The sequence below is a fragment of the Falco cherrug genome, chromosome 4 (assembly GCF_023634085.1).
Source record: "Falco cherrug isolate bFalChe1 chromosome 4, bFalChe1.pri, whole genome shotgun sequence".
In the NCBI taxonomy this organism is placed as follows: domain Eukaryota; kingdom Metazoa; phylum Chordata; class Aves; order Falconiformes; family Falconidae; genus Falco; species Falco cherrug.
The window spans coordinates 31,075,344-31,102,719 of record NC_073700.1 but is presented as its reverse complement, the minus strand read 5'-3'; the positions used below and the strand labels follow the sequence as shown (position 1 = coordinate 31,102,719).

General features: G+C 57.3%; 2 protein-coding genes across 8 annotated transcripts; one reads left to right on the top strand and one right to left on the bottom strand.

Moving 5' to 3' along the window:
• Window positions 1–147: 147 nt before the first annotated feature.
• LOC102046260 (lysosomal alpha-glucosidase-like) lies at window positions 148–16,422 on the bottom strand. Of its 5 annotated transcripts, none has more exons than XM_055709328.1 (20): window positions 14,512–16,422; window positions 9,039–9,576; window positions 8,696–8,841; window positions 7,623–7,788; window positions 7,032–7,128; window positions 5,929–6,048; window positions 5,567–5,685; window positions 5,363–5,494; window positions 4,471–4,581; window positions 3,535–3,648; window positions 3,287–3,371; window positions 2,803–2,920; window positions 2,300–2,433; window positions 2,027–2,178; window positions 1,658–1,806; window positions 1,426–1,567; window positions 1,148–1,246; window positions 874–1,038; window positions 540–793; window positions 148–443 (listed from the first exon to the last, which is right to left on the bottom strand). In XM_055709328.1, exons 2-20 carry the CDS (start codon window positions 9,564–9,566, stop codon window positions 431–433), a joined length of 2,844 nt encoding a protein of 947 aa, XP_055565303.1. In that variant the 5' UTR covers window positions 9,567–9,576; window positions 14,512–16,422; the 3' UTR covers window positions 148–430. The 5 variants fall into 5 exon arrangements, with proteins under 5 accessions (XP_055565303.1, XP_055565302.1, XP_055565301.1 ...); XM_055709327.1 differs by lacking the exon at window positions 14,512–16,422 and adding an exon at window positions 10,765–10,861; XM_055709326.1 differs by lacking the exon at window positions 14,512–16,422 and adding an exon at window positions 10,761–10,818.
• MAFK (MAF bZIP transcription factor K) lies at window positions 12,923–27,339 on the top strand. 3 transcript variants are annotated; one of them, XR_008732059.1, is made up of 4 exons: window positions 12,923–13,090; window positions 21,184–21,263; window positions 22,460–23,317; window positions 23,770–27,339. XR_008732059.1 is itself a non-coding variant. In XM_055709331.1 (3 exons), exons 2-3 carry the CDS (start codon window positions 21,228–21,230, stop codon window positions 22,892–22,894), a joined length of 471 nt encoding a protein of 156 aa, XP_055565306.1. In that variant the 5' UTR covers window positions 12,923–13,090; window positions 21,184–21,227; the 3' UTR covers window positions 22,895–27,339. The 3 variants fall into 3 exon arrangements, 2 of the variants coding, with proteins under 2 accessions (XP_055565306.1, XP_005438266.1); XM_055709331.1 differs by having other exon boundaries at window positions 22,460–27,339; XM_005438209.4 differs by lacking the exon at window positions 12,923–13,090 and adding an exon at window positions 20,144–20,406 and having other exon boundaries at window positions 22,460–27,339.
• Window positions 27,340–27,376: the final 37 nt, after the last annotated feature.

The following is a 27,376-nucleotide window of genomic DNA, read 5'->3' as shown; positions in this document are numbered from 1 at the left end:
GGCTGGAGCTGAGGGGGGCTGGGGTGGGGTGAGCAGCTGGGACTGGGGGGATGGAATCGGGAGGACTGAGCTCAGGGACGAAAACCAGGGGGGCCCCGCCGCAGCTGGCTGCCCCCGCCCCCCCAGCCCCATGGCATGCTCCCAGGACAAGCTCTCCATGTGCCTTTATTGCAGCGGCCCCCACACCTCCGCCCGTACCGCCCACCCGGGGGGCACCCGTGGGGCCAGCCCCCTCCCGGTCCCCAGCCGTGCTGGAGGGGGGCTGCGCAGTGGCAGGTGACAGCCCCAGGTGACAGCGCCGATGCCCTCCCCTCTGTGGGGGGAGCCCCGAGCCTCTCCCGGGCAGCTGGTCTCAGCGTGGCGGGGGGGCCCGCAGCCCATCACAGCCACCGCAGGGAGAAGCCCCGGCTGAGGCTGAGGCCGAGGTCGGTCACGGTGAGAACCTGGGGGAAGAGAGGAGACATGTTGGGAGTATGGCCTCAGTGGGGGGCGTGTGAAGCATCCCTTCCCCTGCCCCCCTCAACCCCAGTGTCCCTTACCCACCGCATTGGCCACCAGCCCTGTGATCCTTAGGGCTGGGGAAAGAGGGGTGGAGACCCCCAGGATGGGGACCGCCAGGTCCAGGCACCCCAAGACGGGGCTGTACCTCGTTGTCCAGGTAGGAGAAGGGCCTCTCCTGGCCATTCAGGAGGACCTTGCTGGGTGGCTGCTGCACCCCAAAGATGCTCAGTGTGCCAATGGTGACCTCAGTAGCCTCAGTGCTGGCATGGAGGACGGTGGAGGTGAAGATGTTCTGCAGGAGGTGACGCCATGAGCACAAGGTGGCCAGGTGCCACAGGACACTCCAGCCCTGCCCTCCCCACCATGTCCCACCTGCGTGACATTAAACACCAGGTAGGAGTAGCTGCCCTGCTCGAAGGTGTCCAGGCTCTCGCCATCATCCCAGAAGAGGTCCCCCCAGGCGGTGGCACTCGAGGACAAAGCCACGATGAGGCGCATGGGGTTCCCTCGGGTCACCTCACTGGTGGTCCCTGGTTTCTGGGGTTCAAAGACACTGGTGCTGTAGGGTTGCAAGCAGCCAGGATGGGGGTCCAGAGGCTGAGGTGCTGGGGGATGGCCCCTGGGGAGGTGACGGGAGGGTGCTCACCTGGGTGGGCAGGATGGCACCCTCCCGGACATGCAGGTTGAGGTGTTCCAGGGGGGCTGACATCTTCAGTGTCTCCCCGCTGCTGTTCACCGAGGAGCCCTGGGCAGGTGGCGAGACATGGGCGTGAGGGGGGTGGGGGCATGGCAGGTAGCCCGGGCATGGGTCTGGGGAGCAGCCACCCCCACCCCTTCCTCCACCGGGGCTTGCTGGGCTCAGCCGTGGCTTCCCACCCAAGCAGGGACCGTCAGAACCCGGCTGAGCGCCACAGTGCTCCTCACCGTGTAGAAGTCGTACCATACGCCTCGGGGGAAGTAGCCTGTGACCGAGTCCACCCCGGGCTCCAACACTGGCGTCACCAGCAGGCTCTGGCCCCACAGGAACTGCCTGTCCAGTCCCAAGGTGGCCACATCCTGGGGGAACCTGTGGTGGGATGGAGACGCCGCTCGGATCAGCCACTTCTCTGTCATCCAGCCTAAGCATCTCCCCAGCTCCCAGCGGGGATGCTCTTACTCAAAGAACAAGGGCCGGGCGACAGTGTCCCCTTGCAGGTGGGCACGGTGGAAAAGAGTGTAGAGGAAGGGCAGGAGGGAGTAGCGGGTCAGCAGCACATCCTTCATGGCCGTCCTTGCTGCGGGGCTGAATGCTGTTGGGTCCTGGGCCTGGGGGCAATGTGGGGAGTCAGCAGGCACCCCATCCCCAACCCCACCAGGCATCCCCACTGCCCCTGACCTCCTGCATCCCGCTTCCCTCATCCCATATTCCACATCCTCAATCCCGCCATCCCCCATCCTGCTTCCCCCATCCGATATCCCACATCCCACAGCCTATATCCCGCATCCCACCACTGGGATGCTTCCCACTGGGCACGCTGCCCTCGACCTGCTCGTTCTGGGTGTTGTGGTTGCGAGCGAAGGGGTAGAAGGCACCGAGCTGCATCCAGCGGGTGCACAGCTCCTCCGAGGTGCTGCCGGAGAAGCCGCAGATGTCCGCCCCAACCAGCGGGATGCCGAAGAGGCTGAAGCTCAGCATCCCTGAGGGCAGGGACGGTCAGCAGGGCACAGGAGTTTGGACGTGTCTCCAAACAAGCAGAAAGCTCGATGGAACTGGGGGTGCTGGTGGCAGGGGTGTCTGCGGGCAGCCTGTGCCACCCACCTGGGATGGAGTAATACATGTCCTTCCACTGGCTCCGGTTGTCACCCAGCCAGTGCCCCGAGTACTGGCCCTGGCTGGGGAAGGTGGAGCGGGAGATGACAAAGGGGCGCTTCCCCCGGATCTGGATCAGAGCACTGGAAAACAATGGGGAGAGCTGGGGGCAGGAGGTGAGAGCAGCCCCCCAGGAGTTCACACCTTATCTCACAAGGATGGAGGGAGAGGTCCAGCCCCATGGCAGCCCTGTGGGGCCGGAGGGTCAGCCCAAGCGGTACAGCAAAGGCTCAGCACTGGGACCGGCCTCACCCCCCCATCCCTCCCACAGCGGTGTCAGCTCCCCCCTCCTCTTCCACGTTATTCCCATCCCAGAGGTTGTGAGCAGCCAGGGCATCTCTCCTTCAGGTCGGGCACTCAAATTCCCGTCCTTTCTCTACACAGCCCTGAGCAGCAGCAGGATTTTGTCCCATCCCATCCCCAGGCCAGCAGGAAGCAGGATGCTTGGGTACCTTGCTGTGGCTTTGGCTTCCATCAGCCCGTAGAGGTTGTGGAGGTTGTAGTGCACTGAGGCTTTCTGCTTCGCTGAGGCACACACCGTCTTTGCAGAGAGGGAATCACCCAGCACGGCTGCCAGGAAGGAGAGCCCCCGTTGGCACATGGGGGGGGTGGTGTGTGCAGGGGATGTAGACCCCCACCCAGATGCTTGCTGGCTCTGGGTCAGCCCTCCCACACACAGGAGCCAGCCATTGCTGCCAACACAGCAGCAAAAGCTCATGCAGAAGGTCCCATCCTGCACTCTGACACAGCCCCGACAAGCGTACAAGGCTTGGGCATGGACAGCAGCACACCTAAGTAGGGATGGAGGCATTCAGGGTGTAAAATGGAGACACGCTGTCTCTTAAAAATGGGTTTCCCCCATCACACTTGGTTGCCAGCGATCTCAAAGCACATGGTACCTACCAGCACAGCCTTGTATTTCATCTCCCTCCTTACCCGGTGTGTAGGGTGGGCTGTCCAGCTCTCCTGGGGGGCAGCCGTCTTCAGACCCATCCATGAAGTTGGACGGCTCATTCATGTCCTAAGCAGAGAAAATTGTAAAGCAACTTCAAGGGGGAGGTTTGGGGGATCAGTGGATAGACCTGGAAAAGCAGTATTTGAGGGAGAGATGGTCCTGCCAGGACACACACCAGCATAAGCCGAGCTGCTGGCAGGGAGTGAGCCGGGGGCAAGGAGGGACTTACGATCCAGAGCCCATCAAAGGGCACGTGGGCATGGAAGTGCTGCAGGTTCTCCAGCCACCACTGGTGCGTGTCTGGGTTGGAGAAGTCTGCAAAGGCAGTGAAGCCGGGCCAGACCTGCGGGGACACCACAAAACCAGGGGTTCAGCAAGCGGGTGATCTGTGGGGGACCCCCATGGGGAACAGGGTGCCACAGGGGTGTGAGCATGCTGGAGGGCCAGGGGTGCAACAAGCAATAAACCAGAAAGTAAACCCAGGCCGACCGCTTCCAGTCCTGGATGCTGCATGTACAGCATCCCTCCTGCCTCCATGGTGTCCGGGAGCATCGGGATGCTGGGGACTCCCACCTGGCTGGGTGGGCAGTGGCAGCTGATGGAGTGGCTGCTCTGCCTCTGCTTGCACAAGCCCTGATACCACCTAGCCCAGGGCACGTCAGGAAAGAGCTGTGATTTCTCCACGCTTTGCCTCACTTCAGGAATTTTAGCTGATTCATTTTTCTCCATGTTTTCAGGCTACATTAAAAGCCTCCTCCTCACAGACAGCGAAGGAGAGCTGGTGGGAGCAAATGGTGGTGGGGGGGGACACGCTGGAAGGGGAGCACTGCGGAGCAGATCCAGAGGCGCGTGTCCGTTGCAGACAGCCTCGCCTCGCCCCAGGAACGGGAAGGGAGAGAAATCAGATGACCAGGCTTGGGCAGAGCTGCCAACTCTGTAAAGCTCATATGACTTCCACGGGCTCCTCTGCTGGGGCAGGGGCTGGCTCCCGGGGCCGGTGGAGACACCAGGAGGTGACACGCGAGGCCGAGGGCTGAGCCAGGCTCTAGCAATCATCCCGGAGAGGTCCTTCGGCCACTTGGCTTTCCCTCCAGCGCGAGGGATGAAATCCCAACCCTGCGATGGCACGACCCGCGGGGCTGGGATTTCCCCTGGAGCTCCTCACCTGCCCGATGAGTGGCTGCCCTTGGGTGGTGTTGAGGAACAAGCCCCGTCTCAAGCCTTCGTCAAAAGGCCAGTAGGAGCCGTGAGGGTTGGTGCTGCTGATGCCGGGATCCTGGGGACGGAGCAGAGGTTAGCACTGTTCCTGGCAGACCGTGGCCCCTTCCCCCTGGCCAGCCAGTGTGATTCAGAGAAGAGGACAACCCAGACAGGGTCAGCCAGAGCCCACACACGGTGGCTGTTTTCCCCATGGGGAACAGAAACTTGCTTCAACACTTCCAGGCATGTTTTCTGAAATGCCACTTCTGCAAGTCCCCAGGACCCGTTAGGGTGTTTTGGGGAGGTGGGGGACAAATAAAAGCAATCTTGCACTTATGCAAGAAACATCAGGTCACAGACGGGCTTGGGCTACAGCAGGGAGTTCAATGGGGAGGGAGCTCGATCTTTCCCTCTCCAGCACCCCCTCATCCCCACCACCCACAGCAAGCAGAACCCACACCCCCTTTCCTTGTGGAGGGAAGAAGGGAGATCACAGCTGGGTCACGAGAATCCAGCACTCGTGGGGTTTTGAGGGCACCCAAGCTGAGGACCCACGAGTTAAACAGCCTGACCCACAGTTCCTCCAGTTCTTTCACCCACAGGGGACAGGCGCATCCTTGTACTCCCACAGCAGACAGGAACACAGCACCAGAACCTAGCCCATGTCTCTGTGGTCCCTGCATTAGGGGGATTTCCAGTGGCAGTTTACAGCTGCCCGCCCAGCACTGAGGCACAGCCCTGGATACAAATCCCCAGGACCAGGGATGATTGGCTAGGTCCAGGAGCATCCCTTATGTTTCCGTCTTACATCCCAGCTCTGCAGCAAAGACAGCACAGGGGGAAAGGAGGGGGAGTACCAAGATCATAACGTAGCGCTGCCCATGTTTGTGGAGGTCTTCTACCAGCGAGGGGAGGGAGGCAAATTTCTGGGGATCGAAGGTAAAGTCCCGGTACCCATCCATGTAATCGATGTCATTCCACTGCACATCCTGTGGGACAGAGGCTCAGGGGTGGGTAACAGATCTTGGACACCCCCCCACTCCACAGGTCCGAGTGGTTACCTGGGGGATCCGGTAGTTCCTCATGGCTCTTACAATCTCCCAGGTCTCATTGCTGGATCCATAGCCCCAGCGGCAGAGGTGGAAGCTGAGTGCCCAGAGGGGTGGCATGGCTGGGAAACCTGCAGCGGGAGAGTGGGAGCACAGATAGGGTGACCCGAGATGACAGCAGCATCTCAAAAGGATGGGAAGGGGAGGGTGGCGAAAGGCTGACACCTGATGTGCTGGGTGGGCTGGGGAGGGGATGGCTAGGGACTGCTGACCCCTCTCCAGCTGGGAGGGCTGGGGACAGTGGTGAAGCTGGGGTGAGACAGGGATAAGGGCATGGAGAAGATGGATGGCCATGCTGGGGTGCGGGCACTTACCTATCACCTGCTGGTACTGCTGGATGACCATGTTGGGATCAGGCCCCAGGAAGATGTAAAAATCCAGGACCCCCCCAATGGTCCTCCAGGTCAGGCCCGGAGCAGGCTGCAGGGCCACCTCTTGCAGGTGGGGGGATAGAAAAAGACAGTGACCATTGGGGAGCACCCCCCAGACCTGGACCCCCACGTGGGGGACCAGGCAGCACCACAGGCAATGCTCAGCTTCTGGCAGGGGAACTAAGAAATCATATGACTGGGACATCACTGGCTTGTGTGGGGAGAGAGCTCTCTATCTTAAAAATTTGCTCTTTAAGCCCAAAGCTGCGCCGTTCTCCCAGCTTCCATGTAAAGACCAAGCACATGCAGGACTCCCCTTCACGTCCTTCCCCAAAATCCCCTCCTGAGTGAATCAAGAGCTACTTGTACAAGTGAGCATGTGGGCTTTCCTGGGAAGGGCTTTTCAGACGATTGAGCCCTCAAGCTTCAGCTCAGGTGGTTGCATCTCCCACGAGCTCCTCCTTGGAGCATGGCTGCAATAAAGCCGAGCGCAGCTGGAGCTCCGGGAGTCCTGCCACGTGCAGCATTGTCCCAGCTGGCTGCAAGCGGTGGCTGCTGGGAGGGACGGGTGGTCGCCGGTGCCGTCCCCAACACGGCAGGAGCCCATGGGAGCTGCTGCGTGTTCAGCTGGCACACACGGCCAGATCCCACAGCTGCAGCTGGCGCAACACAGCTGGGAAGAGCATGGGTGGCAGACGGCATCCCCAGCTGTGCCCCAGCCGTGCCACGCCACTGGCCCTGGGGGCAAGGGCGTTTCGGGTCGAGGGGGAATGGGCAGAGACCCGCACGCAAGGGACTTGCTTTTATGAAGGCAACTCAGCAGCTGGGCGTGTGGTTAAACTGCTCAGCAGTTGCTAAAGAGCCTTGCCGTAGCCAGGAAACAGATGGCTATGCTCAATAACGGAGCCATCAAACCACATCTTTCCCTTTTACGGCTTCCTCTCACCCCAAGTTCCTGATCTGGCCGCTCCCGCAGCTCCCATCCATCCCCTCCTGCCGGGTCCTCCTCCAGGACAAACTGGCCTGGGGTCCCCTGGGACACCTACCTATTGCATTGCTGTTGAGGAGGAAAACCCCGTGAGCATCTCCGCCCTCCTCCATCAGCAGGTAGAAGGGATGAGCACCGTACAGGTTGAACGATTCCTGCAAAGAGGATGTGCCGGGTGACAGAGCAGCCCCCAGGCAAAGTGGGAGAGCCCCACATCACTGGGGGCAAAAAAACAACTCTGTGCATCTGCTGCCACCACCCAACCATGCATCTGTCACCCCTTGTGGAGGACAAGGTGAGGGATGAGGATGGTTTTGGAGCTGGTGCTGAATGCCATGGGAGGCTGCTTCTTCCTCACAGCTCAGGGGCTGCTCCAGAGCTGGGCTGGGCAAGGGGGAAACCTCCTGCCTTGCCACAACCTGTTGCACTAGTGACAGGGTGGAGCAGAAAACACTCAGGGCCCTCAGAGTGCCAAAAGCCTTTTGCAATTGCTCTGAAATCCTCCCAGCACATACCTGCCCATTAGCCTTGACCACCCCCTGCCTCTCCCAGTGCTGCCGCCCACCCCCTTGCCATGTTTTCCCAGGGCTTGTCCCATGCACCCCGGTCCTCGCCCCCTGCACCCCCACGGGGAGGGGGGAGATGGTACCGTGGGAGCGACGTCACGGGCCCACAGTGTGAGGGTGTTCCAGTCCAGGCTGTGCAGGAAGGTGCCACGGTGCTCCCCCAGCCCATAGAGGAACTTGGACGGGAGCGATGTGGATATCTGGAGAAACTGGTTAGCAAAGATCAAGGGGGCCACGGTGGTGTTGAGCCTGTCAGGGTGATACCAAGGGAGAGAGGTCAAGAGGGGATGTTGGGATCTATTGGGATCCATTTGCCAATCAACAATTGACCCCTTCCCTCTTAAAACATCCCCAGGGCCAGCACAGCAGCGTATGCCCCACCCCACATCCAGCCCCAACGTCGTGGCCCAGACAGCAAATTTGAGTCTGGCTGGATGTGAGGCACAGCCTGAGCCCAAACAAGCCTGACCCAGCACGGCACAGCCTTTCTTTTGACACCAGAAGTTTCCATCCAGGTTATTATTAACCACCAAGGCAATATGGTGGTGGGGTTTCTCAGCCTGTTGTCGCTGATAAGCAGCTCCCAAGTAAAGGACAGAAAACAGGCACCAGCAAAAGGGAAGGGGGAGGAAAGGACAGGATCCCAGAACACCCTGGCCATGCCTCAGCGAGCTGTTGGTGCTCACCAACAGCTTAGTGTGGGCAAAGCCATGGAGGCAACTGAGAGCAGCACAGCAAAGCCACCTGCAGTCCTTTTCCACAAAAAGCCTGGAGATGTGGGTGTCCCTATAGCTTGGACAGCCAGGGAAATCCAAAAGCAGGCGAGACACGCAAAGCCACAACCCTTCAGTGGCCCTTTCCCCAAGCCACCAGGTGGCTTATTGGTGATGTGCTGGGGACCTGCACAATGCTTGTCTGTTTTTGGACCGGAGAGGAATTAGGGTACTGGGAGGTTTTTGGAGAGATGCTCCCCAGATCCCACCCAGCCCTGACATGACCACAGCAAGCACTGGAAAGATGAAGAGTAATTATTGGCTGGAGATCCTGCAGTGTGGTTTTTCCTAGGAAAAACCTCCAGGAAGCGTGCTGGAGCCTGCCTAGGGTGGGATGAACTTCCCCCCACCTGCTGTGGGATGCAGAGGAGGTGGGTTCTTACACCACTGTCCCTGTCGCCTTGCGCCGCAGCAGCACCCCAAAGGGGTCCCAGGAGAAATCCAGACTGTAGATGGGGTTTTCTGCCCTCTTCATCGTCTGGGGAACCTCTAGGGGAACCTCATACCGTGGATTGGTCGCATCAGTTATCTGCAAAAGGGAGAAAATGCACTTTAAAGACCAGCAAAGAAAGAGGGCAAAGGGTTGGAGATGCTCTTGACCACATACAACCATGCCTGGAGCACAGCAGCTTCCAGACTTGGTCTGAGCAGGGGACGGTCACCTATGGGATGGAGGGTGCAGAAGCGCAGTCCCAAGCTCTGAAGGGCAGCCAGCGTGAAGCTCACCTTGATGTGCAGCCGCGTGTCTGTCTGAAACTCCACGTCCAGCCTCAGCATCCTGATGTCCTGGGGGTAATAAGCCTTCTCCCTCCGCACCAGCAACCCCACCATGCCCAGCGCTGTCTGGTTGAGGCTCTCCAGGGTGTAGCTGGGGAAGTCAGGGGGGTAGAAGCACCAGGGCACTCCCCGCTTGCCCCCTGCCGGCGGCGGGGTCTCCATGAAGCAGCACCCCCGGCTTTCGCAGAGCTCCTGGGTCACCACGACATGCCGCTCCGGGTAGCAGTCAAAGCGGTTGTTTTCAGGCACCAGGAGACATTTGGGGGGCAGTGTGGGTCTGGGCCAGCCCCCTGATACTTGCCGTAGCACCCAGACCGTGATGGTGCTCAGCAGCACAGCAGCCACCAGCAGCCCGCTGCCCACCCACCACGGGGCCAGCTTCCCACGGCCGGTGGGTGTTGAGGCAGCCCCTTCCTCCTCCACCCGACATGCTGCTGGCTGCGGCACTGTTGTCGTCAGCTTCTGGTACGACTTCATTGTCCTGGCACTGGAGTGAGGGAGAGATGGAGGCAAGTGTGAAGGAGCCAGAGAGGAGGAGCTCACCCAAGCCTCAAGGACGGCTTCCCCATTCCCGACGCCCACAGTGCAGACAGAGCCTGCCCCCCTTGGCACCCAGCACCTCGATGTCGGTGCCCTCAGCTAAGGTGCATGTGGCAAACTCAGCAAAGGGTGGCTTTGCCAGGGGCGGGTGGTCCTAACCCTGCTGGAGTGCGGGGAGGTGCTGCCACAGGACTCTCCGCCAGCCCCAAGGGACAAAGTGCCACCTGCCTGAACCCCACCTGCTCTTGGGGGGTGCCAAAGTGGCCCCTCGGTGAGTTTTTCCCTGGTCTGAATTTACAGGCTGCAGCATTTCTGGAAGCTGCAGGCAAAACCGAGCTCCCTCTGCCCACGGGAACAGAGCCGTAGTGCTGGGAGTTGCGGCTCCCAGGTACTGAGCATCCTCTGCTGTCGCCCAAAGCCCTGAGTCAGAGGTTTTAGCCCTGGGGAGAGCTGGATGAGGGATGGCAGGGAATGCACCATCAGTCTTTGCTTCCCACTGATAAAATCTGATTTTCACAAACTCTCAGGCAAACACCTCCTGAACTGGAAGGAAAGAAGACCCCCACATTCCTGCTGAGCCCAGGGAGCGATCTCAACACCTTAAATAAGAGACACAACTTTCTTCTTTCCATCTCCTGCCCAAACCATAGGCACCTGGACCCCACCCATCTCCGCCCTGCAATCTGCAAAAGCTCAGCAAAACGTCTCTCCTCCAAAAGCAGATTTTATTCCCCGGCAGCCCCTCCCCAGCTCCGGCACCAAAACGGCTCAAACTGCCAGGGCCTGGCTCCGAAGCCACCCTGGGCGCAGCGCCTGCCCCACACAGCACCTCAGCCTTATGCAATCGCCGCTCACTCACCCACGCGTGGGTGCCTTCGGGGTGCCAGCACCCACCCACCATTGCCGGTGAGCACCATCGCACCCAGCATGCAAACCCCAGGGACCTCGGCATGCCACCAGCCCATACACTCATGCTCATGCCAGGCCGCCCCGTGATGCAGTAGCATTCACTGGGGGGACAGCCAGTGCCTGCAGCCGGGGGGTCCCCAGCCCAGCATGGGGAGGCACAGTGCCCCAGGACCCCCCTGCCCGGCCTGCCTGGGCCCCGCTCCGGCCATGCCAGGTGCTTACATACACGTGTCTCCTCTTGACATTGTGGCTGCGGGCAGCGGGCAGCAGGCAGCAGGCAGGCAGGGCTCCCAGCTGCTGCAGCTCTGCCTGCTCCACCGTAAACACCCTACAAGGCGCCCGGCTCCTACCGCTCCTCTCTAGTAGCAGCGCCTGCACACACGCCTCTCCGGCAACTTCCCAGCCACTCGCTCCTCTGGTTTGTGTGCTTTGTCTTTATGTATTTTTTTTTTAAATATATGTATCTATGCTCAATGCTGTTCAAAGGTGGAGAATACGGGAGATTATCTTTCAGATGTTCCCCAGCCTGGATGCACACAGGGTCTCAAAGCCTGGAGTATTAATGCTTCTACTCTGCTTTTAGGGTGCACTGTACCTAAAGCAGCGTGACAAAGCTGCCTGTGCTGAATCCTGCACCGTGGCTTTGGGGAATGGTGATGCCAGATGTGTTCTGAGCACATGGTGGGTGGGCTAGACCCACAAAACCCCACACTTCCCAAAATGAAGCCCCTTTTTTCCATCCAGGTTTTCACCAGAGGTCCTTTATCCAATGCACTCCTGTTCATCTGGTTAACGAGTGCATATAATTGCACACTCCCTGGCCAGGCTTCCCCAATCTTGAGGGACTTGGGAGAGCTGCTCATTGTTTACTGTCGAAGGCCACTGCAGTCTAAAGGTCAGCAGCAAAGGACAACAGACCTTTGGAGCGGAGTTGCTTTCCCCGGGGAATGAAAACAAAAAGTAAGAGCTGTTGTGAACAGCACGATACAGCCAGAAGCAGAATTTCAGGTGACATGACTGACCCACCCACCCCACCATGCTGTATGCAATCTGGCAAACGCGTGTTGTTGCAAAGACAGGGGAAAATACCTCACTGTCTCGTGGATGTCTCAGGGAAAACCCTGGATGATGCAGGACAGTTCTGGTTATTACCACCTGGAAAGGGCACGGGGGCCGGTGGCCATGCTGGAGACACCGGTGGCCCCAAGGCTCCCACCACCAGCACCCCTCTCCTTGCTTGTCTTGGCTCTCTGAGCCACCCAGGATGTAAAGGAGACCTGGAGACAAACCTCAGAGACATCAACGGGGACCACAGGGATGGCTGAAATCTGCCCTCCAGCCCTGAGCTCAGCCTGTCCCAGTGCCTGCAGCAGGTTTGCAGCCAGAGCCCACAGCTCCCGAGAGGTGAAGGCTGGCGCTGCTGCAGTCACACTGGGCCGCAGCTTCATGCCACCACCTGGGAGCTTTGCCCAACCTCATTAGCCCAATTCCAATAAAAAACAGGGGTTCCTACCAGCAGGGAGGTGCATCTGCCCAACGCCCGCTTCAGCCAGGGCCCGCAGGGCTGCACCAGTCATGGGGGTCCCCATGCTTTGCACCTTGTGTTGCCCAAAGGGAGCAGCAATAGCCAGGACCTGACTCAAAGCCTCAGCTACGGCCCTTAGATATGCGTCAGCGAGGGTCTTTGGGCCCGAGGCTGGAAAGCCCAAGTTGCAGGGGGCCAACACAGACTTTCTAGTATAGTTACGAACACAAAAAAGATCAGAGGGAGCCCAGCTTTGATGGAGGCAGCTGGGTTTGGGCAGCCACATGTGTCATGATGGTTTTTTCATGCATCTGCATCATTGTTGGGTGCTCCCAGGTCTGAAACGCTACGTGCACCACGAGGTCAGGGCGCAGCGTTAGCAGCTCTCACAGTTGCAGGGGGAAAGCGCGAGGTCAGGGTTCAGGATCCGGCCCTGGGGCAGCCCCCAGGGGTGCCGGGCGATGGCTGGTCCCGGTGGCCGCCGGCGGCGGAGGGCAAGCCCTGCCTGAGGCCCCTCACGGAGCCCTGGGACCAAACTGACCCCCGACAGCCTCCCGGCGCCCCGTCCCGCTGCAAACCCAACGGCGCGCCAGCATGCAAAGCCCCACGGCCGCGCCGCGACCCGCTCCCCGGGAGCGCTCCGGGGGGCCCGGGCCCTGGTCCGCGCTGCACACCCCGCCGGGGGGGGCGCTACGTGCCGGCCCCGCCCCGTCCCCGCGCCCTTCCCCATGAATGAACCGCGCGGGCGTGGCTGGGGGGTGACGCGGCGCGGCGGGGGCGGGGCCGGGCGGTGACGCGCGGCGTGACGCGCCATGCCGGAAGCGGCGGGGGCGCTGGTTGGTCGGCGGCGCGGCGGGGGGGAGGGGGCCGCCCCGCGCTTGTTGTTGTCCGCGGGACTCGCTGGCAGGGAGGGAGGGAGCCGCGCAGCGCCCCCGCCGCCGCCCCCGCCGCCCCCCGCCGCCGCCGCCCCCCCCCCCCGCCGCCGCCCCCGCCCCGGGCGCGCGCGCGCGCTCCCGCCGGCACGCAGGTGAGGAGCCGCCCGGGCGCGGTGGGGCGGGGGCGGGGGGGGGGGTTGGTTGGGCTGGGGGGGTGGGGGGGGTGGGGAAGCAGCCGCGCGTTCCCGCCGAATGGCGGGAGGGGGGGCGGTGGCCTGGTGCGGCCCGGCTGGGCTCGGCTCGGTCCGGTCGGGTCCGGTCGGGCGGGGCGGCGGAGGTAAAAGTGCTGAGTCACCACCGCGCCGGGCACGTGGTGCCGCCGCCCCTCGCACCGGGCCGGGCCGGGCTGCTCGCACGTGGGCCCCGGCGGGGCGGCGGCGGGGGAGGTGTCGGGGCAGCGCGGCCCCTCGGCCCAGCCGCCCCCAAAGCGCCGGGGAGCCGCGGCGGGGCGGGGGCTCGGCGGGCCCTGCGGTCACCCCTTCCCGCCGCCTCAAGCCCCAGCGCGGGGCCAACGCGGCTCAGTCGCCCGCGGGATGGGGCTGGCGGGGGCCGTGGGGTCCCCTCGGGGAGGCCGGCGGGGCCGCGCCTGGGCGGTGCTGCCCCGTCTCCCGTGGTTATTGTGATTGTCCCCCCCGCGGACGAGCGCGCAGCCTGCCGCCGCCTTTGAATGGCTCTGAAAATACATGCGAGGAAACCTGTTGTGACGCCGCGCGCTCCGCGGTCTAAAAATAGCCGCTTTTGTAGTAACGGAGGGAGCCGGGGCGCAGCCGGTGCCGGGCGGCGTGGCAGCAGCGGCCCGGGGGAGCCGCTCCCCGCCCTGGGTTATCGGGCGGGCGCAGCCGCCGGGGGAAGCGCCGGCCGGGCTCCGCGCTGCCCGTCGGTCGGGCCGGGGCTGCGGCTGCAGCGGTGGTTATCTGTCCCGGGCACGGCGGGGCGGAATAGGAGCGGGGCGTGGTGTGTTCGGGCCGGTCCCGGAGCCGGGGGGGGGGGGGCAGCGCTTCGAGCGGGGCGCTGCGCGGTTTCCCCCGGGGGAGGGGGTGCTGCCTGGCTCCCGGGGACTGTGGCGCTGGGGGGATATCCGGGGTGGGAGCGGGGTGCCCGAGCGTCGGGGCTCTCCCGGTGTCGGGTCTGTCGGCGGGAGGAAGGGCTCCCTCTCCCCCTCGGGCTGCCGGCCCGCTGCCTCCCTCGTGGCCGCGCCGCGGGGGTTTGTTTCACAGCTTCTGCGGAAAGCAGGCCACGAGGGCTCCAATTAGGAACGAGCCCCCTTTGGGCAAAGTTGTTACAGAAAAGGGAAAGGCCTCCGTTTTCACTTTCGCCCGGCTGCCCCCTCCCTCACCGCGGAGCCCGGGGACCGCGGGGGGAGCCCCCATGAGGCAGGCGTCCCCCGGGCGCCTTTTCCTTGCGTTCCCGGTCTCCACGAAGCCGTGTCTGTGGAGGAGCGCAGCCCCTCGCCTGGCACCTCCTGCCGCGCTGCTGTCAGGGGTTTAGCAGCAAATGAATTTACCTAATTTACCTTGTGACTTTCGGTTTTTCCCCTCGCTGCTGAACGGGGCACGCGTGCCTCGCGGTTCCCCCCCGTGCCTTCTGTGCGGACGCGGTGCTGCTTGTGGAGAAGCCTTCCTCGTGCAGTCACTTCCTAGAGGTGATGGACGCCACGCTTGCCCAATGGCAGCGGGAACACTGCTCCTGCCCGCCGGAGGTGCCGGCCGGTGGCCTGCTGGTGGCGGGGTGATTGCCACACCATCGGGGCACGCGGTGACTTCGGCCGGCCGGACACCCTGCCCGCTCCTGCAGGCCCTGAGCTTGTCAGGGCTTGGTACCTGCGTCGCGGGAAATATGCCTGGTTGTATTACGCCAGGCTCATGCTCTGCTTCACCAAGTGTTTCTGAACCAGAGGCAGAAATTTTGTTAGTTTTTATTTATTTATTTAATTTTTTTTTTTTGCTCGCCTGTCAAGCATAGCGTGCTTTGTCATGTTTTATGTCATTCCTGCACCGTCGCCTGTCTGGGCAATCTGTTGTGGCAAGGAGTTCGGTACCGCTGTGTGCCTCCTGGAAGGGAAAAATACAGATCAGCCTGGTACGCTCTTTATTTCCATCGACATTGGAAGATGATTAACGGTGTGGAATGCGCTGCAGACCTTGGTATTAAAAATCTCTGTGTGAGATGTTTGGGAAGCAAAGAAAGGACAGCTGGGAGCGCTGGCCCCCACGGCGGTCGGGGTTTGTGGGATAAGCTTGCTCGCTGATCATTTTTGTAAACATCCAGCTGTGAAGTACTTGAGCAGTGCTAGCACTTTCAATTATCAGGAAGTTTCAGGCTCAGCACCCTGTAGAGATGAACAGGCGGTTTCCACTTCTGTCTGAGCTATTGTTTCAGGCTATCTTCAAACTCGGGCAGAGAGTCTTCCAAGCACGAACGAAGCACAAGCGATGCAGTGCTGTGTGACCATCAACACAAGAAGTGAGCGGGAAGAGCCAGTAACGAGAGCGATTACCCTGCCACTAAGCTCCTGAGCGGAGGGCCAGCTTGCGTAGCAAATCCTGCTGCTCTGCAATATTGCAGGGCCCTGAATAGCGATGCTGTGATGTTCTGTTATTAGCAGTCGGTGAAGACGTCCAACTCGATGGCTGGCATGTGGGGTCAGGAGCAGCAAGGAATCCCAATCCCAGCTCTGCCCCAGAATCCGGCTGTGCGTCCGAGCAGTTTATTTGTTGCTCGGTGGCTCAGCTTGGCTGTCTCGTGGAGATGCGTCTCCAGGCTAGGGATGCTGAGGTGTAATTCTGGTGATGCTCTGTCACTACGTTTTATCAGCGCATGATGGAGGAAGTGCTGTCTCTTTGTTGGTAGTGGGGCCGGCTGCCACGTATCTTTCCCCTTCAGCCACCTCCTCTGTGAACTTCTGAGGTGACACACAAGCGTACCCTCCTGGTACTCCGTATCCTCTGCTCCCTAACCACAGGCTCCCTGCAGCATCTGACTAGGTTGTTTACCAAACCACTGAAGACTGTCTGATCCCTGTCCAGGCTTCCCCAGAGAGCGCCTCAGAGAGCCGTGTCCTGGCAGCTCTCAGATGTGCTCTGAAGGTTCCTGAATCTCTCCTCTTTGCTGCTGGATGCTGGTTCCGATCCATAAGGGAAATGGAAAGCTGGCCAGCTGGGCGAGGGCTGTGTGGAGCTCCTCTAGAACAGTAAACAGTGACTCACCCCCTCCTTGTGTCTTCTCTCTCTTCATGTCAAGTATATTGCCTCGCATATGCTTCTACTCTCTGATTCACACCATCAGCCCGTCCCTCCCCGCTCTCATTACAAATGAGTGACAAGCGTCAGTCTGCCTTACAGGATGTGTGAAGATTGTCAGCGCAGGAGAATGGCTTTTTGAAGGATGGGGAGAGGGATGGTGCTCTGCCTACCATGCTGCGATGTGCTGGAAACCCGTGTCGTGCCTCTGAGTGGCAGAGGCACAGCGACAAAGGTTTAAGCGTCTGTAAGTTCCCTTCACCTGTCAGCTCAGATGTTATCCTGGGTAGGCATATCCGTTTGGCTAGCGCTCTGGAGCTGGAAATAACTTAAGGATAAATGAGAAATGTAACTAAAACAGCTGCCTGGGAATTAAATCGCTGCATTTGGGAATGAGTAGAGTATTCTCTGCGTAACTGCTGGTGCTGAATTGAGGCGCGATGGCAGAGATCCCTATCGCTGCTTGAACCTTACGCTGTTTTTCTGCCCACTGGAAGTCGTCGCTGGCCTGGCTGAAGGTGAGGGTTGCATGTTTTCAGTTTGCTGTACGTGTCTGAGGATGGAAGCTAAACACCAGCGGGGCTGTCTGCCAGGCACTCGTGTTCTGGCTGGGGTTGTCTTTCAGTGTAGAAAGAGTTATAAAATTTGAGTTCATCCGCAGTTGTTGGGTGTCGGCAGTGACTTTATAGTAATTCCTTAATGCGTAACGCGCTTTGAAAGCCCTGTAGCGTGGAAAGTCTGAAACCTAATTCTGGCATGTTTTCTCTCCTAATTGCAAGCCTTGTGTGGAAAGCTCTGTCCTATCTCTGCATGAGTTGGGCTTTCTGCTGTCTTCCCCTTTCCAAGCAAAGGAGTTGGGGATCTCTAGATGGTCTAAGCTGAGACCGTCAGTCTTGGGATGTCAGCTGGAGATGTCTAGGTTTTTGGGAGGATGCTGCAAGAGGCATGGAAGTCGTCTGAGCAAGGCAAGAGGGCGTTGGCAAGGCTGTCAATGGGTAACTTTATTGCAGAATTACAAGGGCTCTTTATGTAACCCACAGTCAAAACACTTGCTTTAAATACAAGCGCAGAGCTGCACTGGAAAAGCCTTTGCCCCTTACAGTTGGTGTATTACTACTCTCCGCTTTATTTACGTAGCGTTCAAAGTGTGTTGTACTGCTTACAGAATAGAGATGTAATGCGGTCCTTGTTCCAAGAAGCTGAGTTCCTAATTTTAGTTGTGATGCAGCAAACTCAATTAAGAAAAGAAGGGCAGGAATAGGGTAAAGACTAAAAGGGTTCTAATAATCAAATCGCAGACAGGGTCCCAGAAGACCCGTGGGCAGCATGTTTAGGGAATGCTGCTGGATGTGATGTGTTTGCAGGATGGTTTAGCGTTTTCTTGTGGGATTTTGCCTTCTAACTGTGGGAGATGCCGTGCTGATTTTAGTTGCTTTTTGTTGGTAGCTGAATAGTCCCAAATGGTCCTGATGGGAAGGATTTTGTAGGTGAGGAGATGGAACCTGAGGCCCTGGAGGACTGCTGGTGAGGGTTGCTGGTGTTGTTGTATTGGTTTCGAGCAAAGCCTGAACCACACCTGTGGGTTCACCTAGTGCAGAGATAAGGCTTGCCCTGGCACTAGTGTCTAGCGCGTGGCTTGAGCCCATTTGAGCGTTTCTAGTTGTGCTGCCAAATCCTGCCCATGGGGTCGGGGCAGATCCTGATCTCCCACCCTTGTGTGGAGAGGGCCTGGCATCACGATTCCTGACAGAGCCCTGAATCTCCTTGCTCATCTGTGCCAGCAGTGGCTCTGGCATGTGGCTCCTAGTGCAATCCAAGGGATGCCAGCCCATCGTCTCGGGGGGGTGCCGGCCCATCATCCAGGGTGTTCGGGTGTGCGGGGGGAGGCAGGTGTGCGGCACGGGGCCCCGTGCTGGGCAGGAGAGCGGCTGCGCCGTCTGGCGAGGGATGCAGAGGGTAAGGCGATGTTTCTCGTTTCTCGGCAACATGGAGCGACAGGTGATCAGAAGGGGTTTCCTCACGTGGGGCCGCAGCATCGCTCGGGCACTGCCCCCCTGGCAGAGGCACCCTCACCCCTCGCCTCGTGTTGGCCACGATATTTTACGTTTCTTTCCAACTCGGCGCGGCCAAGTGGCCTGCTTCAGTTTTTCCATCGGCTGGCGTAGAAAGCACTTTGAAGCCGGGCTGAGTGAGGATCAAAAGGCTTTTTGTGTCAGGGGTGGGTGTGCCGGGCCTGCCGTCTGCCTCCCCCGTCTTTTTGACTTTCCTTTTCCGGTTCTCTCGCTGGCGCGGCTCGGCGCAGCGTGCCCCTCGCCTTGTAGGGCCGGGGGCGGCGGGAGGGGGGATGCCGAGGGAAGGAAGAGTTTCTGATGCTGTGGGAATGCGAGCGCTCAAACTCTGTAAACAGCTGGTGACTCACTGCATAACTATGGCACCAACTGCCTGCGCGCCCGCGGCGCGGTGCCGCGGCAGGGAGGGGGCTGCCGGCCCTTTCCTTTACGCACTGGCAGCGCCTCTGCTCTCCTGAACTCCGGGACCGCTTGGCCGAGACCGGGAGCTTTTTCCTTCCTCCTCCGTGCTAGCGCCTACGTCTGAGCCTCCGGCCTGGAGGTAGGGGTGGGTGGCGGAGGGGAAGCGATGGACGGCCCAAGGGCAGCGCTGGGGTCTGGAGAGGCCCTCATTGGAGGGAGAGCCTGCCTGGGGTCAGCCCTCGTGCAACACGTGTGGCACGGCGGTGGCTGCGCTCAAGGGAGAGCCTGCCTGCAGTCAGCCCTCGTGCAACACATGTGGCACGGCAGCACCTGCGCTCAAGGGAGAGCCTGCCTGCGGTCAGCCCTCGTGCAACACGTCTGCCTGGGGTCAGCCCTTGTGCAACACGTGTGGCACGGCGGTGGCTGTGCTTGAGGGAGAGCCTGCCTGCAGTCAGCCCTCGTGCAACACGTGTGGCACGGCGGTGGCTGCGCTCAAGGGAGAGCCTGCCTGCGGTCAGCCCTCGTGCAACACGCGTGGCACGGCAGCAGCCACGGGTCAGGCACATCCAGTTGCTCGGAGGTGGCTGTCAGGGGCTGGGACCCGCTGCCCTGCCCTGTGCCCAGCTGGCTCCTGCTGCCCCGCTGCAGTGGGGGCTGCTGGAGGTGTGCCCAGGGTGGGGTGTGGTGCTGGAGGAGAGGAGGGAAGGACTCAGTGATGCTCTGGAAAACGCAGCGCACACCAGTTGCTGTAAGTGGTCCATTCATCACAGAGCATCTTGGCTTGTGTGCTGTGCGGCTGTCCTTGTTCCTCCTCCAGACATGGAGAGCTGTGCTGTCTCAGGCTTAAAAATAGAGGAGGCGCCTATATACACTCCCTAATATCTAGGATAGTATCTTGCAGCTTTGCACTTAGGGGATTATTTTTTTTCTGCCCCCCTCCACTCTTCGTCTTGATGTTTTTTTTTTTTTTTTACGTAAGTCGTGTGATGATGAGGTGTCTCGACTGATAAAATTCAAGTGACAGCAGCATGGGCTGAGCCAGCACCTTCACCCACACGGCTCCCAGGGGTCCCCCCACCCACCTTTGTGCCCCCCACCCCCCTGCCCCGCATCCCGCCACCCCCTGTTTGCAGATATGAATGAGTTTGTTTACTCTCCGACGACCTCGTGATGTCTTTGCACAGACATGACCTGAAGTCATTATTGCTTTTGGGCTTCTCTGTTTCCATGGCGACTGTCTCCGGGTTGGCTACTTTCCCAAGGTCACCATGGCAACTATCAGAAGGGAATCATGCTTGGGATGCTTTGGCTGGATTTTTCATGAATGATTAGGATGTGTGACACGATGCAGACGTGGAAATGGGGAGGGTATGGGCTGGGCTGGGGAAGGGGAGGGGGGCGGAGAGGGAGAGGACTCCCGCCAGACAGGCTGCGCGCTCTGCGGTGCCACTGGGCGTACAGCCCTCGAAGCCGCCCGCCGCCGCGCGTCGGGGGGGGACCGGCGCCTCGCGCCCTCCCCGCTGGGGGAGCGATAGGGAGAGGCTGTGATGGTGGCACGGCTGCGGTCGCCTCTCTAGTGGTAGGTACCTGACAGACCGCCCGTGCTGCCGTCACCGCCGGGTGAAGGTTTTGGGTGGAGGTGCGGGCAGGTGGATTTTCTGCAAGGCGCTGATCGAGGGGGTGTAGTCGCCAGCTAAGGTAAGAGTGAAGGGCAGTGCCTCGGCAGGGGATGGTCTCTCTGTCGGTGGACATGCCTCCACGTCACTAGAAATACCAGGCGGGTCGGCTCTCGCAGCCGGGGGGCCGAGAGGATGGGGAAGCAACAGTCTGGGTGTGCTGGGAGAGGCAAACTCCTTGCCTCGCGTTGTTATCAGGGGGCTTTTGTTTCTGCCGTTTGGGTTTTCCAGTAGCGTCTCCTTTGGGTGGGGACAGCGCTGAAAGCAGGTTACGAACCAGGCAGCTTCCTTCTGGGCTGCTGATTCAGTTGCGAGCCGGGTTAATAATAATCAAAATAAGAATGAAGGGAGTTGTTGTCTTGTGGCTTTTCAGTGCCTTTTATGAGCGGAGGTAAGTCTTAATTCCGTCCCTAATAGGCCATTTGGAGCGTCTGGGATTCCTTTGGAGGGAGGTGAGCGGGCGCTGGTGGCACGTCGCGGGGTGCCGCGTGGTGGCTGTGCAACTGCTGCTGGTGTCCTTTTCCCCCTCCCTGCCCTGCCTTCCCTGCTGGGGCTTAGTGTAGTTCATAGCAAAATAGGTCTTCAGCCTGGAAAAGCAAGGCGCTTGTCAAGACTGATTCTCTTTCTTCCGTCTGAATGGGGTGGACTGATCTGTGAATCCATCCTGCTGCTTTGAACAGCGGTGTGGTGGTTTGCTTTAACAGTGGTTGAGTTGGGGGGTTCGGACTGTGTTGGGTATCTTCTTCCTACCTTCATCTCTGAGATTACTGTAACCTGAAAATCTTGTTTTGTTTTTCAGTTGCAATTTCTGAGCAGTTTTGTCCGGAAGACTGTGCTCAGGTTATGACGACTAATCCCAAACCGAACAAGGCATTAAAGGTAGGGAAGGAGGCTGAGCGGGCGGTGCTGGGTGGCAGGGGAGGCTCTGGCAGAACCATGCTCCGTGCGACATTGGTCATACGTGACTTTTCTTTCTCACTCTGAGAGACTCTTAACATGTGGGTGCCGATGCAATGTCGCACTGCCTACAGGAAAGGTTAGGATAGTAGAATACTGGCAGTACCCAGAAAGAAGTCTGAAGTCTCTGGGATGGCTTGGAGGCTGGCGTATCCCAGTTGCTATCCAAGAGACTTTTGGCTACAGTAGGTATCGGCAGCATCCTGAAACCAGTGCTCCCAGGCCTGTCAGTGAAGTACTTCTGCTCTCAGGGACTGGGGGGCACTGGCGAAAGGATGCGTTCAGCTGGTGTCCCTCACATCCATGAGATGGTAAATGTCTGGGACCTGCCAGCTTGGTGGTGGTCTACACACGGGCTGTTGTGTGTGCGTTGTCACGGTTTCTTTCCAGTCTCTTAGCTCCTTGTTCCAGATGTCCTGCAGTCTTTGAAGAGACATAAAGGATGATACCTTAAAGGTTCTGGACTCGATGATCTTAAAGGTCTTTTACAACCTAAATGGTTCTATAGTTCTGGAAATAATTGTGGCAGCAAATCTGCTTGAGAAAAAAGGCACAAAGCCTCGGTGTCTCTCACGTAACTTCAGAGTCTGGCCTGTGCACCAGCGAAACCAAATCAAGCTGTGGTCCTTGAAGCCAAGCAGGGTCGGTTTTGCTGGCTACTTGGATGAGCAGCCTTCAATGAAAAGCCACAAAATGCTGAATTAAACAAGTGGCTGTTCAGCTTTTGAGATGCTGCACTGGTGTCCTGGTGTAGTGCTGGGAAAAGGTGTCGTCTTTAGCGTTCAGTATGAATTCCAGGTCCTGACAAAGGAAAACACAAAGGGCTTCAGTCTGCTTTACATTTATCTCCTGAAAAATCATACTGTTCAGTTCACATGTGTAAGGTTCACTGCTTTCTCTGACTTAAGAGGCTTACCCAAACCTGGACGACAGCAGTGCTCAGATCTCTGCCATGTTTTACCCAGATGTTTTAGCGGAGTTTGTGGTCTCTACAGTGCTTTGGGGTTGTTTCCCAGGTAGGGGTGTCGCATTGCCGAGGGGTGGCCTGTCTTTTTTCACTGTCCAGAACATCTGTTCACGTAGGGTTGCTGCTACCCCTGTGCTGTTGGTATTTGCAGGTAAAGGAGGAGTCAGGAGAGAATGCCCCAGTGCTGAGTGATGATGAACTCGTGTCAATGTCCGTACGGGAGCTGAACCAGCACCTGAGGGGTCTCACCAAAGAGGAGGTCATCCGTCTGAAGCAGCGGAGGCGCACGCTGAAGAACCGGGGCTACGCTGCCAGCTGCCGCATCAAGCGCGTGACTCAGAAAGAGGAGCTGGAGAGGCAGCGGGTTGAGCTGCAACAAGAGGTGGAGAAGCTGGCCAGAGAAAACAGCAGCATGAAGCTAGAGCTGGATGCCTTGCGCTCCAAGTACGAAGCACTCCAGACCTTTGCTCGTACTGTGGCGCGAGGGCCTATTACCCCCACCAAAGTTGCCACCACCAGTGTCATCACCATTGTGAAATCAGCCGAAATCTCATCCAGTTCTGTGCCGTTTTCAGCAGCGTCCTAGTGCCCTCGGTGGGGGGAACTAGCAGCCTTTCAGAGGGGAGGGGAAGAGGCTCTTATGCATTGTTCCGGAGTCCTTGGTCATGTCAAGAATTGGCATTTTAACAATTCTCTTCCAAAAGTGCAAAAAATAGGAAAAAAAAGAAAAGAAAAAAACCCCGACCCCAAACCTACAAAGGGAACTTCACTGGCTGCTTCTGTCTGGACTCGGTGGCTCCATCAACCTCTCGTGTCCAGGATTTGAGCTCTATCTGCAGTACAAATTGCAAGATCTGCTTCCACCTTTCCCCTGCCTCCCCAAACCCCTCTCAGCCGTGGGCAGCTTTCCACCTGGGAGAAGATACCTGAGGAGCCTCCGGAGTCTTTGTGAATGATGCTCAAGAGCCAGGAAGCAGATGGACCGTAGAAATCATCACGTGAGATGAATGTATGGAAAAAAAGAGTTTCCTTTAGAGGCATCCTACTCCCTGTAAGAAAGGTCTCCCCTACCTTCCCCACTTCCGTCTGATATTACGAGGGCAGGGATATAGGCTTTTTGGATTAGATTTCATCCTGCTATGAGTGGATGGGAGCGGGAGGACAATGGAGACTAATGGTTGGGTCTGACCACACCCATTAGGAATAGCCTTTTGTTTTCAATCCATGCTGTTAAAATATGGAAAAATATATATTTTACATATTTTAATATGCCCCATTACCTGTGTGGCCTGTAAAAACTACATTGCAGCCTCCTTTACTCCAAGCCCAAGTTTCCCAATAGCTCCTTCCCTAAGGTGTGCCTGTGAATTGGGTATATTTATGCAGTTTTATTTCTTCCAAATGATCCGCAGTCTTGAAGTAGCAGCTGCTTTTTTTTTTTTTTTTCTGGATTCCCTGAAGCTTAAGGGAAGGAGGCACAGTAAATGCTGTGAAGAGCTGTGTGACGGGGAGGAGAAGGGGAGACTAGGAGGAAAAATGCTGCAAGTATTACCAGGTGGAGGCAGAACTGGCTGTGAGAAGGTGGGACAGTTCTGCTGGCATCAGCACTACGGGAAGGGGTTTGTGCAGAGTATTTCAGAAAGATGTTTTTAAAGCACTGAAGTGTAACTAGAGGGCAATAGCGTTCAGACAGGAGGAGAGAAGTTGCAGAGCTTCCTCTTTGCTAAAAGTGTTGGTAGGTTAGCAATGAGCATCCTAGCTGGAGAGCTGGGCTCACCAGTCTTTGATGACCAGAAGGGCTGTGGGGAGGTTGGATGGGAGCTGGAAGAGTCTTTTCCTCTCCGTAGCGTGTCAGGTGCTGGAGTTGGGATCCAAAGAGTACAGTGAACAACCCTCAGTGTTCAGACAACCTGTGTGAATGTAACCCTGAAACTTGACGCTTTCTCTGGCGAATGGGTGAATTATCCCAAGAGGTGCACGGAGGGCAGGATGGAAAATCGGGGGGTGCGTGTAGGGGATGGAAGAATTGGGGTCAAGAAGTTGTTCGTGTGGCTCTGAGCAATGGTTTGGGAGAGGGATTTCTGGCTTGACAATGGGCAGGAGGTGGGAAGCCGAAGGGAGAGATTCTGCTGTTGCGCAGCAGCGCTGAAAAGACGAATGTTTCCAGGTCACTGTAAAAAAAAAAAAACAACAAACTAGCTATGTTGGTGTTTGTGTGTTTTGTTGTTGTTTTTGTTTTTTTTTTTTTCTTTGAAGTAGGAAAGAAAAGGGACTGTGAGTTTTGCAGGGCAGATCAGAGACTTGTGGAATGGACGATGCCTGTTGTCACACAGGTGAGAAGAGAATGAGATTGCTGAAGTTTAAGATGAGGAGAAGAGCTTAGAGGATTTGGGCTCCAGAACAGAAAAGAAGGATCACAGAGAATTCACGAGTGTTTTGGGCTGAAAGAGAATAATCAAGTGCCGCTGTTGTTGCAAAGGGGACAGTGAACTGGCATCTGACACCCAGTATAATTTGTTGTTTGAGGCATGGTCTTGCCTTGAATGGCAGTAAGTTTGTTGAAATTTAGTGAAGCCCTACTTGTCTTTGGAAGAAGTTGTTAGCTTGCGTTTTCTTTTTTTTTTCACCTTGTCATCGGAGTCTCTGGATTTCCCAGGAGGGTCCGTTGTGAAATAGGTTAATGAAAAGAGAAACCTCAGACTTGGTTCTCGTTCAGTCCTCAACATCGACATCCTTGACCTTACTGAGCCAGAAAGGGTGTAAGTGAAACGCTTCCTGAAGGCTCGTTACCCCTGCCAGATCCACGTGTTATGGAGGGGAACAGGGAGTTTCCTTCGAGTGATTTTCCAACACGTAGAGTTTGGATGACACTTAGCGTTACCTCATTTCTCCTCCACTCCCTCCCTATCTCCGAACAGGCAGATCAATGTCCTGTGTATCAGTACCAGTTATTGACTCCCACAGCAGAAGCTGAGGAAGAGAAAGATGTTACTGTCATTTCCTGGTCCTCTCATGTTCTCCAGCTCACAGACATTGGAAACTTTCCCAGACCTTACAGGTGCCTCTGAAAACAGGCAAAATGGAGACTCCTGGCACTGTTGGGGCTTTAAATGAAAACTTTAATGAAAAAGGCCAGTTGACTTGAAAATGCCCAAATGCTTCCAGTCTTTAAAACAGCTCCAGAGCTCCATAACATTCCTGGCTAGATAGGAACACCCTCTGGCTGCCCTTGACCCCCTGCCGGGGAAATCAGACCAGTCTCACCGAGGGGAACGGAGGTCGAACTTTGTTCCGTGGGGTCTTCTTGCTGTTGGAATGAGTTGAGAAACATATCTTTACGTGGCACTTCCCTTGCAGCCAAGTATTTCTTTTTTTCCAGTTCTTGGAAGGGTGCCAAAGGCTTGTCCAAGTGATTGCTAGTTTAGTGCTGGTAGGCACTTAAATCTCTGGTCACTCGATAATGAACAAGAGGCCTGGGTGTTGTTAAAGCTGTTGATACCATAGCCATGGTAGGTAATCCATATTGGATATCCATAAGGACCACGTGGAAATATTTAAAGAGAGAGAAATATATATATAAATATATAATTATATACATTTTATCGTACAGATTTTTCGTAAAAAAAAATAATTTTTTTTCCAAGTTTGATACTGTAAATCTTTATTAAAAGAAATTGCCAGTCCAGGGCTCCCTGGGTGGTGACCTGGAGGGGAATGAAATGTCCTGGCTAAACTTCCACAGAGGGATCAGAATTGCAAGGTAACGTGGAGGGAGGAATGACCTGAAAGCTGTTGACCGCGTTGGAGACCCAGCTTCTCCACCCTGGAGGGCCCTCCAGCTTGGGGTTGTCACATTGCATTCCTCTGGGGTTCAGTTTGTTTCTGTTGGGTTTTTTTTTTTTGTTTTGTTTTTCTTTTTTTTTTTTCTTCTGTTTTTTCTCTCCGTCCTGCACTTGCAAGCCTGACACCCAGGGCGAGCACCGCATGGGGGGCTGGGTGTCCCCTGAGCGGCTCGGGCAGCGCTCCCCTGCAGCCGTACCTCTCGCTTGTCTCTTTGCTGCAGTAGTTTGGATGCCGGGGCTCCCTTCTCTGCCCCTCTTAATTTGTGTGTCCCCCCCCCCTCCCCTGCCCCGCTGAGGAGCGGGGGCTCTGGATTTGGGTGCTGGGGTCCTCTCCTCTGGGCCTGGCCTTTCTTTGGTTGCTCCCCATCTGCAGTGTGACAGAACCGAGGGCTGGGCGGGAGACAGGAGAAGACGAAAGCGTTGGGCAGGGACCGGGAGGGACATCTGTGTTGGTGTAGATGTGTTTGCTGTGCTCTCTATGGGGAGTGGGGAACCTTTCCCTCCAGGGCAGCTCCAGATCCCTTTGAAGCAAGTCAGCGTCTCTGCTCTTGCCCAACTCTACCGTCTGGAGGAGACCGCAAAGCGCACTCTTAGAGACCTGGGTGACACGGCTGGGGAGGGATGGGACGGGCGAGCTGATGCGGAGGCGAGCTGTGGCAGGGCCAGGCGCCATGGCGGTCAGGCCACTGGACGGCTCGGACCCCGGGGAGGAGGAGAAGGTGGCATTTTTTTTTCTCTCTCGAATCATTTAAACTTCATTGTCATGATTGTTTTTATTTAAAAAAAAAAAGAAACAAAACAAAAACAAAAAAAACTTTTGTAATGTGGATTTGTTTTCCTTCGTCTGTATTTCAGTCTGCTGGGGTGTTTCCGTAGATGGTGGATACTTGCTTTCATTTTTTTTAATGATAGGAGTCTTCTGTTTTAAGTTGTTTTTTATCACCAGCTCATTCTATCCTCTGTGGTTACTCAGTAATTTCATTTCAATATTTATTTTTGTGCTGCTTTTTTATTATAAAATAAATTATTGATATACCAAGCAATGTGGATTCCTGTTTGTAAGGCGAATAGCCCTGTGTATGTGTCCATTACTTTCTCTTGACAGCCACAACGTAATTTATTGCTGTAAATTTAGCTGCAGTGACTGGTTTTTTTGTACCTTTCCAATAAAGCATTTTCTGGTTTCAGACTTGCCCTGGTCTATGGTCAGCGTTTTGGAGCTTGAA